The 12,792-nt window shown below is 44.7% G+C and overlaps 1 protein-coding gene across 1 annotated transcript in view; it reads right to left on the minus strand.

The window, feature by feature from the left end:
• Positions 1-11,155: 11,155 nt before the first annotated feature.
• Positions 11,156-12,792, minus strand: part of dnajc10 (DnaJ (Hsp40) homolog, subfamily C, member 10) — a 37,301-nt gene continuing 35,664 nt past the window's right edge. The window contains exons 24-25 of the mRNA XM_071898473.2: positions 11,785-11,892; positions 11,156-11,590 (exon numbers count right to left, since the gene is read on the minus strand). Of these exons, the coding sequence (XP_071754574.1) occupies positions 11,579-11,590; positions 11,785-11,892 (120 nt within the window). The 3' untranslated portion in view covers positions 11,156-11,578. The remainder of the gene's footprint in view (positions 11,591-11,784; positions 11,893-12,792) is intronic.

Genomic DNA, 12,792 nt, shown 5'->3' on the forward strand with positions numbered 1-12,792 from the left:
CAGTCAGTCAGTCAGTCAGTCAGTCGGTCAGGCAGTCAGGCAGTCAGTCAGTCAGTCAGGCAGGCAGTCAGCCAGTCAGTCAGCCAGTCAGTCAGGCAGTCAGCCAGACAGTCAGTCAGTCAGGCAGTCAGTCAGCCAGTCAGTCAGGCAGTCAGTCAGTCAGTCAGGCAGGCAGTCAGCCAGTCAGGCAGGCAGTCAGTCAGACAGTCAGCCAGTCAGTCAGGCAGTCAGTCAGGCAGTCAGTCAGCCAGTCAGTCAGGCAGTCAGGCAGTCAGTCAGCCAGTCAGTCAGTCAGGCAGTCGGCCAGTCAGTCGGGCAATCAGTCAGTCAGTCAGTCAGTCAGTCAGTCAGTCAGTCAGTCGGGCAATCAGGCAGTCAGTCAGTCAGGCAGTCAGTCAGGCAGTCAGTCAGTCAGGCAGTCAGGCAGGCAGTCAGGCAGGCAGTCAGTCAGTCAGTCAGTCAGTCGGGCAATCAGGCAGTCAGTCAGTCAGGCAGTCAGTCAGGCAGTCAGTCAGTCAGGCAGTCAGCCAGGCAGTCAGGCAGGCAGTCAGTCAGTCAGGCAGTCAGCCATATAGGCATAGCAGACCATTAAGCAGGCCGATTGTGCGCTCCACAACGGACCGCGCCTGGGAGTGGCAGTCGTTAAAATGTCTCTCCTCGGCGCTCTGTGGGTTGGGGAATGGGGTGAGGAGCCAGCGCTTAAGGGGATAGAGCCACTGTCGCCTGCAAGGTGTATTGAGCACTGTTGTCAGTTACAGAGCGCATGGTTAAGTCAGTTAACAAGATTGGAGCACAATTTCTCCAGGTATTTACTTACCAAGGATGCAACCATCTCCACATCCACATATCAGAAAGTGGGCTGACGCCTGGAAGGTTACCTTCGAGCCCAGCAAGTGTATGGCAATGATCCTGTCCAGAAAGAGGAATCCATCTCGTCCTGATCTCTTCTTTGGGAGCACTAAAATCAAGCTCAGTGAGCAGATGGAAGTTCTAGGACTGTGCATTGACAGAAAACTCCAGTGGACCAGTCATCTGTCTAACATCTGCAAACGTGCTGGACAACGTCTCGGAGCATTGCGGAAGTTGGCCAACAAGCTTGATCCTACAGGCAGAGCCAACGTCTACAAAACCCAGGCCAGGAGCATCATACAGTACTCCTGCCTTGCCTGGATGAATGCCTTACAAACCACTCTTAGGCAGCTAGATATCATCCAGAATAAGGCACTAAAGATCAAGATGGTGTGGATGAGGACTATGCCCTAAAGGATTATGCCATCACCAAGCTGAGCCATCGCAGAACAGTTGCTGAAACAACTGTTCTTTTCAAGATGCACACTCCCAACTGTCCAGCAGACCTGAAAGCACTGATACCCTCAGCTCATGTCCCAGGTCGAACCACCCAGAGGCTACCACCAAACCATGCCTTGTCACTCCCCAGGGCTAACACCAAATGTCTTGACAGGAGCTTTCTCCACTCTGCTGTAACAACATGGAACAGCCTTCCCCCCGCTGTTGTCGGAGACATTACATCAAGTAGTGTTCATGCCTTCAAGAAAAGACTGAACAAACACCTCCTCATACACAAATCAGCCCCATATATATTCCTGAGTAGTTGCAGATCAGTGATAGGCTCTCTGAATGGTATTCACGAAGCTTGTATCTGTTACATCAAAAAAAAAAGAAAAAAATCTCCAGCCTCAAGCCTGTTCCTACACTGCTGTGTCTAAGAAGAATGAATCATTGGTTGAGCCGGGCCATCGAGCAACTACATTTGTCACTTTCATATTTGCATCACACACAACTTGGATGTCAAAGGGTAACTTCGGTATTTTTCAACCTGGACCCTATTTTCCCAACTTTTTGTGTCTAAGTGACTAAAGGGGACAACAATTTTTGAAATTGGTCCAGTATTGAGCAAGATCGCGTCAGCCGGCAGCCGCGACAACATTATGGAAAGGACCCTACAGAGAAATGAAACGTTTTTCTTTACCTTTCGTTTGATCCGGTCTGTGTGTAACCAAGTCTCGCTCAAGTCTCGCGAGAGTTGAGTTGTTGCAGGAAGTTACACACAGCCCGGATCAAGCGAAAGGTAAAGAAAAACGTTTTATTTCTCTGTAGGGTCCTTTCCATAATGTTGTCAGACACTTATAATAACAATCTGAGCCTGTCAGTGGCAAAAACAAGCACTTTTAGTGGACGTAAATTGACGATTTGTCCCGTCAGATTACATTGCAGCTCGTTTCGCGGCTGCCGGCTGACGCAATCTTGCTCAATACTGGACCAATTTCAAAAATTGTTGTCCCCTTTAGTCACTTAGACACAAAAAGTTGGGAAAATAGGGTCCAGGTTGAAAAATACCGAAGTTACCCTTTAACATCCAAGTTGTGTGTGATGCAAATATGAAAGTGACAAATGTAGTTGCTCGATGGCCCGGCTCAACCCATGATTCATTCTTCTTAGACACAGCAGTGTAGGAACAGGCTTGAGGCTGGAGATTTTTTATTCTTTTTTTTGGTTAAAATAGGGTCCAGGTTGAAAAATACCGAAGTTACCCTTTAATGGAACGAAAATGCTTCTGGTTAATGAAGGCAAATTCATTCGCAGTGCCCTTATTGCAATATAAGTGCAATCAATTGCGCCGATTACATTTGGGACAAGGCTGCAAATTACGCTTTGATATTGGCCTGTTCACCCACAGTGTATAGAAACCTAATGTACTGCTGTGCCATTTTAACTATGCCATCCAAAACAGCTGGCATCATGTGGCTAAAGGATGGCTATGATGCCCCCAACCTGTCTGCCAACTCCCTTTGGAATGTCCCGGTTGCCAAAGTGGTCAACTGCTGTAAAGGGACCGGTATGGAGTGGTTTCTCCATACTGATCTCTCTAAAGCTGTTCTAAGAGAACGGCTCTTGGTCAGCGAAATTGGCTCATGAGCCAATCATCATGGGCCAAGAAGTCTTGGTGGTCCCTGAACACCCACTCCATTCTAACTCTATTTGCATAATCCACCAATAGTGTCAAGGCAGCCATTGCGATCACTACCAGCCCTTATATAACCCTGTGTCTATCTGTGTAATTTCTTAACAGTCTTGAATGTGCCGCAATGGGGCTCTACTAATTGAGACTAATTCACACCGTGTGAGTAGTTTAGTGTTTAGTTTAGTAGAGGTTCTTCTGACATGGAATATTATTATTAGATTAATTTTATGTGAAGTAGGCCTGGAAATGAAAAGGTGAGTGAAAAGGCCATTTTTGCTTTATTTCAATACTTTGCCATCTAAGTCGCCATTTCCTACTGTCTCCAAAATGTGCGACAGTTTCTAAATGTGTGTGTCCGTAGCGGTGCACACATTTTCACGCCAAGTTTGTTTTTATAAATCCAAAAAAAAGTGGCGCACGCACTTTTCAAGCCGGTTTTGTGCACACGCAATGTTTTATAAATGTGGACCCAGGTCAATGGGTTGAAGCCCCTTGCTCCACAACAGGATTTAGTACCAGCAGAGGGTCCACACGTCAGACAGCTTCAGAACTCCTTTAACAGCCGACCTTCAGCTCGTCAGGCAGAGGGTTTCTGGGGGTTGACTTTGGGCAGGATGGATACGACCCTCCTCTCCTCTACTGTGATTGGTGCAAGAGGAAGGCTGGGGGAGGTGGGGACCCAATCTTCTTGAGGCTCAGTCCTGTTGAACCTGCCATAGAAGGAGTTCAGCTGGCCTGCAAAGGAGGCGGGGTCAGACCACTGGATCTGAGTTGGCTTCTGGGCTCCGCACATCGTGGTGTTGAGACCTCGTCACGCCTCCCTGGCTTTTCCAGTGGTGAACTTCTCCTCCACTTTGTTTTTGTAGTGGAGTTTGGCCAGTTTGGTCTTCTGTCTGAGCTCTGTCTCCAGTTCACCGACCCTGCTTCTGTGTCCTCGGATGAACGCTGAACGCACATTCAGTGTTTTAGCTCTCCGGTGACCCAGGACCCAGGACTACAGTGTGTTTTGTTGGTATGACAGTGTCCACACAGTAAGTCAGATGGGGGCAGATGTAGTCAGTCAGCCCTTGAGAGTTTCAACAGTCATTATTCTAAACCTGAATGGTTTTTGTTTGGATTTTATCTGTTTTCAGTTTTTCATGTTGTGATCAGAGCGACCAAGAGGTGGGCGGGGCTTGGAGACACGCGCCAGGTATATTCCCAAAACATAGATCCAGCGTTCTGTCCAATCTTGTGGGAGATGAAACATACTGCTCCAGATTTGGGAATAATGTGATGACGTCACACTCGTCCTGGTCCAGGACAAGAATCACAGTGAACTTGGGGGAGCAGTCATGATGTCATAGTGTTTCAAGCAATCGGTCTCTCTCATTGTGAAGTTAGTTGCCCACTTTTTATTACCCACCATGCAGATCCCACCCCTGATTGATTTCTGTGTTTTCTTGTTGTCCCGGTCAAAACATATGATTGTAAAACCGCCCGGTCCAGGCTTGTTTGCCAGTAGTCAAACTTTGTTAGTGCTGAGAGTTGATGGCGTCCAAAGCGCCCATATCATGATCCATAGGATTTTATGATGTTTCTCCCTCATTGATCTACTGTCTTTAACACTTGATCACTTATATAAAACAGCACACAAAAACAAACAAAATGCACAAGACAGTCAATCAATAAACCAGTCAGTCAGTCAGCCAGTCAGTAAACCATCATCAACAGTCACAGAACTATCATGTTGACTCCCACGCTGTGTGTGTGTGTTGTGTGTGTGTGTGTGTGTGTGTGTGCGTTGGTCCAACTTCTGTTGTTGCTTCATTTCACATCATGAAACAATAGAACATTCCCCTCACACACACATACACACACAGTGGTTCCAGTGGTTTATGGAGCAGTGCTGCGTCAGTCCTGACCTCTAACTCGCCCACAAAACAGGGAGAGACAGAGAGAGAGAGAGACAGAAAGAGAGAGACAGAAAGAGAGAGAGACTGAGACAGACAGAAAGAGAGAGACAGAGAGAGAGGGAGACAGAGAGAGAGAGCATGTGGAGCAAGGTGCTATAACGCAGTGGAGCTAGTGTGTGTGTGTGTGTGTGTGTGTGTGTGTGTGTGTGTGTGTAGGTGTGTGTGCGGGAGTGTGTGTGTGTGTCAGTAGCTTTTCCAGCTGAACTCTCCAGGTCTTCAGCCAGTTCTGCTGCAGGGACAGCAAGACACTAAAACCAGTCAGTCAATAAACCAGGCAGTCAGTCAGTTCATTATGCTGCAGAAATACTGAAAGACTGAAGAGAAAGTTTGGACAACTGAGGGGAGACAGACAGACTAACAGACAGACAGAAGGTTAAACAGGCTGCAGACAGACAGGCAGGCAGACAGGTAAACAGGCAGACTGACAGACAGACAGGCAGGTAAACAGACAAACAGACAGGTAAACAGGCAGACTGACAGACAGGTAAACAGACAGACAGGCAGGTAAACAGACAGGCAGGTAAACAGACAGACAGGTAAACAGACAGGCAGGTAAACAGACAGACAAGCAGGTAAACAGACAGACAGGTAAACAGACAGGCAGGTAAACAGACAGACAAGCAGGTAAACAGACAGACAGGTAAACAAACAGGCAGGTAAACAGACAGACAGGTAAACAGATAGACAGAGAGACAGACAGGTAAACAGACAGACAAGCACGTAAACAGACAGACAAGCAGGTAAACAGACAGGCAGGTAAACACACAGACAGACAGGCAGATAAACGGGCGTCCATGATTGCACCATGGACTCTGCATTTCGGTTGTTTCTGTGCTCCCATTGCTCTGCGATCTGATTGGATCTGCTGCTGGCTGGTGTCACACCGGTCGCATTCGCTTCTTCACCCTGGTGCTGGGCTTGTGTTCCTCGTGTTTGGTCTGCTCACACTGAACAGTGCTGCGGTGTTGCCCGGCCTGGCTCCTTCTGGCTGGTTTACTACACTCTATGGGTCAGATGCTGGCCTTGTGTTTGGCTGCGGGGTCACTGCTGGTTGTGGCAGGTCACTGGTGATGCACTGGTTGTGGTCACTGGTGATGCACTGGTTGTGGTCACTGGTGATGCACTGGTTGTGGTCACTGGTGATGCACTGGTTGTGGGGTCACTGGTGATGCACTGGTTGGGGTCACTGGTGATGCACTGGTTGTGGTCACTGGTGATGCACTGGTTGTGGGGTCACTGGTGATGCACTGGTTGGGGTCACTGGTGATGCACTGGTTGGGGTCACTGGTGATGCACTGGTTGGGGTCACTGGTGATGCACTGGTTGTGGGGTCACTGGTGATGCACTGGTTGGGGTCACTGGTGATGCACTGGTTGTGGTCACTGGTGATGCACTGGTTGGGGTCACTGGTGATGCACTGGTTGGGGTCACTGGTGATGCACTGGTTGTGGGGTCACTAGGGATGCACTGGTTGTGGTCACTGGTGATGCACTGGTTGTGGTCACTGGTGATGCACTGGTTGGGGTCACTGGTGATGCAATGATTGTGGGGTCACTGGTGATGCACTGGTTGTGGTCACTGGTGATGCACTGGTTGTGGTCACTGGTGATGCACTGGTTGTGGGGTCACTGGTGATGCACTGGTTGGGGTCACTGGTGATGCACTGGTTGTGGGGTCACTGGTGATGCACTGGTTGTGGTCACTGGTGATGCACTGGTTGGGGTCACTGGTGATGCGCTGGTTGGGGTCACTGGTGATGCATCAAGTGGGTTTGCACTGTGCCTGTGGCTTGGTGTAAGTGGACTGAACTGCGAGGGGCGGGGCTTGGGTCAGATTGTGGCGGTGAATGTTGCAGCTGTGCCAGTTTTGGCTGCTGGTGGGTTGGTGGGGGGGCATGATGTGTGTGCAGATTGGTCGTGTGCTCCTGGTGTGCTGGGGATGTCCGTTATGGAGGCACTTTACTGGTGCAGTGTGTTTACTGGTTTGTGATGGGTGTCCAGTTTAAGGTCCCATATGGTGTAAAGCAGGGCTCCCCTTGCCTCTGTGATGATAAAGGAGTTGGATGGTCTATCTAAACATGGTGAAAGTATCAAAACGCACGGTCGCCAACAAAATCCACACAATCCATATTAGAAAAGCGAGCCTCTAAACGAGCCGTTTGGACTTCCGTAACTTTGTGGCGTCACAAAGGTTCGCTCATTATTATTTCTGTAAGAAATAATAGACTAACAAAGTGTTTTTTTCAAAGCGGTCGAGCGGTCGTCATCGTTTATTACCGGAGAGTTTTCCCTACCTGTAGCCGCCGGGCCGCGGCGTCTCACGTTTCACTCTTGAAACGGTTAGCCGATCGGAACAGAGGGTCGTTAATATTAATGAGCCTTAAAAGACACGGCGACAGAAACGGCCTGTTCTTGGTAAGGCTCAGAGAGATGCTGGAAAATGAACGTGGAGAAATGGATTGAGAGTGTTTTTGGTTCATGACACCACACACACAGCTTTGAATGGACCTCAAGACACAAAATAAAACTCTGGACAGTGGAGAATATGGGACCTTTAATGCAACTCATTACCATTTGTTTTCTCCTTTTCTTTCATTTTACATACTTTTAATCATGGTACTTCACTAGTATCACTTTTTAGAACAATCTTTTTATTTCATTGTATATAAAGTACTTTGTAAACATTGTTTTCAGAAAGGGCTATACATAAAATTGCTAATACTGCTACTGCTGTTACCACTACTGCTGATAGTACTAATGTTAGTACGCCTACTCTACTACTAACACTGATACTACTACTACTGTTTATGGGCATAATGTGCTAAAAAATTGTTTCATCTTCAACAGTGACATCTGGTGGTCAAATTGTAGTTTTAAAAGAAAGATGAAGATGACAGACTTTCTAGTAAATTCTACTGCAACACTTTAAAATAATGAATGTTTATAAGTCCTTAATAAAATGAATTACTGATGAATATATGATGAGTTCATGTGGATCAATCATGGGCCCATCGGTGCCCAGCACTAGTTCTATAAGAGGCTAAAAGAGCTACGAAGGAGCGTGACAAGGTGGCGTCAGACCGACCAGAGTTAACCGCCCGGCATTCACTCACCAGAGAGATAGACGGGAGCTGAAGAGGTTTCAGACCGACACAGAGCTGGCTTTCTTTCTCCTACACATGTAAGTGAAATCCCAATAAGGGTCTCAAACTGTGTTACCGAAGCTTTTAACAATTTTTTAGGACCCGTGTAGTTTATATCTGCGGTTATGTGTAATGGCATAACGTTAGTTTATTTGTGTAGTCAGCTATCTGTCCGGCTACTAAGCTATGTAACCTAGCCTAGCAAATTAGCTTCACTTGTCGGTACGTAGCCGGCTGCCGACAGAGAGTGGGGCTGCAGAAAGAAAAGGAACTATCATAGCCACTTACATTTGTCAGCAGACCATGGCGTTCCTCCTGTCCAGTGTGTGTGGGTTGTAATCGCATCGTTTAGTCCGCATTTGGCGTCTGGTTCCGACGTCCTGTGTCCGGTTCATGTGCCAGCTTGATCGGCCGTAATCGCCACAGTTAATACAACTCTATACTCCGATTATGTTACTTGATTTGTGTTTAGTCTAGTTTATTAGCGGTAGCATTTTCCATTAGCTGCAGCTAGTAGCATCAGAATAGTAAATGTTGGATAGGCTATGTTCACAACGACAGCGATCCCCCAACATCTGTTAACCTGAATTCTCACAATAGCAAACTACTTCATAGTACAATGCTGTCATTAGGAATAATATATGAACTAATGTTTGAGCTACAGTTATCTGCAGCAGTATTTTGTTTACATATTGTGGCTGTATGAAGCGGGGTCACAAACACCACTAAGAGGTTGCAAAGACGTTTGCGACGGTGTCTTTTTTTGACTACCACTAGGAGTCGCCAAAATCAACAATTTTCAAATCCTACACACAGGGGCTTTAATGATGAACAAATTAATTAATTAACTAACGATTGTTAGCTAATGTTAGCGTTCGCTAGCGTTAGCGATCGCACTAACGGTAGACTTTACTTCATCTCCGTGCTTCATTTAAGGGTCACATAAAAAAAACAAATGTTTTGGAGGAAGCAGGGGATGTGTTACAGCTAACAAAAGCGATCTAACGCTGCTTTATCACAATATATCATGCTAGTATAGATGAAAGTCAAGCTAGGGTTAGGGTCCATTGTTGAGTTTTCGATCATGAGACTTGTTGGTGCAGTTTTTCACACAACAGGAACAGACCATTTCAGAAGCTAAAGAGTCGAGCTCAACAGGTGTGTCGGTCTCATCTCCAAATGAAAATAGAAGCCGATACCTGGCAAATGCTGGAGTTCCCAAAATGCTGTGCGCGTGACACGTCACGTCAACAAGCACAGATCTTGTACAGACCCACGGCGCATGAGTTCAATTCAATACAATACAATGCACTGAAGCACTGTGACAGTTATTGGTTAAATAATTCCACTAATGTTAGTTAAAGGTGGGCTATACATTACCTACTGTTGGGCAGCAGAAGACATTTGTAAACGGTTACCGTTTACAAATCCTGTTACTAACACAAAGTTTCACTTCTGTTTTCATACCGGGAGACTCTGTGGATCGAGTTCAGTCTGCTGGTCTGCTGTCTGTGCTTCTCCAATGAGAAACATGACGTGATGCGACATCAGGCGTATTAGAGATCAATTTAGATCCATTTCTCTACATTGACCAACTTTTGATTTTGTGCTTCTGTATGGGAAACACAGCATCTCTTAGCCAGACGCCCTCTAGAGGCCATCTCACGAAGCGCATCATCTCACTAACTGTTACCTGCCTGACCTGAATTTGCCCCACGATGCCCTCGGCTGCACTGTGGGAAAAAAACCGATAGACGAACCACTGCATGTAAGCTATTGGACTTTTTATGGGCTTGTTATAATGTTACTGTTGATATTTTTATTGATTCCAGTTTAATATTGTGCCTGCCGTGGAATTGAAAACTTGTAAAACTTATTTAAAAGTTTCAAATGTTTAAAAAAATTTAGCTATTGATTATTGCTATTCATGATTTTTCAAAACTCTAACATTGTGTTTAAAAATGTGTTTATTAATGCATGTTTGTATGAGTCACATTACCAAATCTTGAATGTATTGTGAAGTAGGCCTGCACATCCGAGTCATGTAACTGTTTAACTAGACATACAGATTTCACTGTAAGGAAACATGAAAATAACCTATTTATGAGGTAGAATGAACTCAGCATTCTAGTCTATATGATCCAACATTTTGATGGAATACTCAACCCATCTTGCTGTGTTAGATTAACCCAGCGTGTGTTCTGTCCAGTAGTTACCCAGCTGTGTTGGAAACTACCCAAACTGGGTTGCTTTCAATTCAGCAGTTTGTGCAAATGTCAACTATACTGTGTCACTTTGGTTTTCCACTGGTCTGTTTGAGAGCAGTCATGTGATTTACCTGCAGGCAGTGAACAATAAAATAGGATTACTGTCATTGTACTTTTGTTTGTCTTTCCTTTGTCACCACAAATGTTGAATGAATGTTATATGCTGCAACTTTAGATCGGGGGCTGCAAAACGTCTACAACTGTTTAACAGATTGTTAATGAATATTGTAACAAATATTTTATAATAGTATATATATATAAGCTTTCTGAACCGTTACACCCCTAATGTTTATGTATGTATATGATGTAGTATGTATGACATGTATGTAATATGGTATGTAAATCATATACTTGACTTACTAGTAGTAGTAACCCAGTACTAAACCAGTAGTAACCTAGTACTAACAGTACTAACCCAGTACTAAACCAGTAGTAACCTAGTACTAACAGTACTAAACCAGTACTAACCCAGTACTAAACCAGAACTAACCTAGTACTAACCCAGTACTATCAGTACTAACCCAGTACTATCAGTACTAACCCAGTACTAACCCAGTACTATCAGTACTAACCCAGTACTATCAGTACTAACCCAGTACTAACCCAGTACTGGCAGCACTAAACCAGTAGTAACCCCACAGGAAGGTAGCAATAGCTCTTTGTAGTAAACCCATTTAATATGAAGGTTCCTGCTACCGTCAGTACTGACGGTCAGTACTGACGGTCAGTGTTACTGGTCAGTACTGACGGTCAGTACTGACGGTCAGTGTTACTGGTCAATTAACTACAGATGGTCAGGGATTCCGAATAATAGAAACATTTCTCATTTTTAATTTCACAGAAACTGAATTCCAACAGTTCTACATGATAAACAACATGACATAAAACACAATATCAACTTCTCTGTGTGTGTGTGTGTGGATGAATGTGTGTGTGTGTGTGTGTGTGTGTGTGTCAGTAACAGTTCTCTATGCACTGCCCCAGAGTTTTACTTCACAGAGTAAATACAAACAATGGAGACAAAGTAAAAACAAGGCAGAAAAGTAAGTGTAAGTGTGTGTGTGTGTGTATGTTCAGTACATTCAGGTGGAACAGAGCAGTCAGTCAGTCAGTCTGCCTGTCTGTCTGTCGAGGAGTGTGATTGGTGTTGGGATTGACCAATCAAATCCCTTTCTGTTCCTCCCAGTCCAATCAGATTGCTGGTCCTTCCCTTGGCTCCGCCCCCTGATCCTCACAGCTCGTCCTGGAGAGACAAGATGGACGCCACGTCACTTTATCTGGTTTACTAACTGGTTTACTGACTGACTGGTTTACTAACTGGTTTACTGACTGACTGGTTTACTAACTGGTTTACTGACTGACTGGTTTACTTACTGGTTTACTGACTGGTTAACAGGTTTACTGACTGGATTTGTCCTCACCCTAACTAATCGTTACCTTGAGTTTGTTGTGTAACCGTGGCGATAATTGTTCTAGTCGCTGTCTGATGATGTCAGCAATCACGTTAGCGTCCCGGCTGTTCACGTGTTCCCCGCCCTGCTGGTGCTGTTAAAACACACACACACACACACACACACACACAGAGCAGTACTGGATGATGCAGCAGGATATTGTGTGTAGATCTGCAGCTAATTTCATATCAGCAGCACCTAGTTCCACTTCCTGCCTTAGTTCTGTGTTGGTTGTTTATCAGAATATATTTAGCAGCTAGCTAGCTGGTGCTCTGCTGCTCCTGCCACTATGTTCCGTTGGAACCGTAAGAGTTAGAGATAGATAGTTAGAGATAGAGATAGAAATAGAGCTAGTTAGAGATAGTTAGAGATAGAAATAGAGATAGTTAGAGATAGAGATAGAAATAGAGATAGTTAGAGATAGAGTTAGAGTTAGATAGTTAGAGATAGAGATAGAAATAGAGATAGTTAGAGATAGAGTTAGAGAGATAGTTAGAGATAGAGATAGAAATAGAGATAGTTAGAGTTAGAGATAGAGTTAGAGATAGAGTTAGAGATAGTTAGAGATAGAGATAGAAATAGAGATAGTTACATAGTTAGAGATAGAGATAGAAATAGAGATAGTTAGAGATAGAATTAGAGATAGAGTTAGAGATAGAGTTAGAGATAGAAATAGAGATAGACAGAGTTAGAGATAGAGATATAAATAGAGATAGTTAGAGATAGAGATAGAGTTAGAGATAGATAGTTAGAGATAGAAATAGAGAGAGTTAGAGATAGAGTTATAGATAGAGTTAGTGATAGAGTTAGAGATAGATAGTTAGAGATAGAGATCGAAACAGAGATAATTAGATAGGGTTAGAGATAGAGTTATAGATAGAGATAGATAGTTAGAGATAGAAATAGAGAGTTAGAGATAGAGTTATAGATAGAGTTAGTATAGAGTTAGAGATAGTTAGAGATAGAGATCGAAATAGAGATAGTTAGAGATAGG

The sequence above is a fragment of the Centroberyx gerrardi genome, chromosome 10 (genome assembly GCF_048128805.1).
Source record: "Centroberyx gerrardi isolate f3 chromosome 10, fCenGer3.hap1.cur.20231027, whole genome shotgun sequence".
NCBI classification, from domain to species: Eukaryota; Metazoa; Chordata; class Actinopteri; order Beryciformes; family Berycidae; genus Centroberyx; species Centroberyx gerrardi.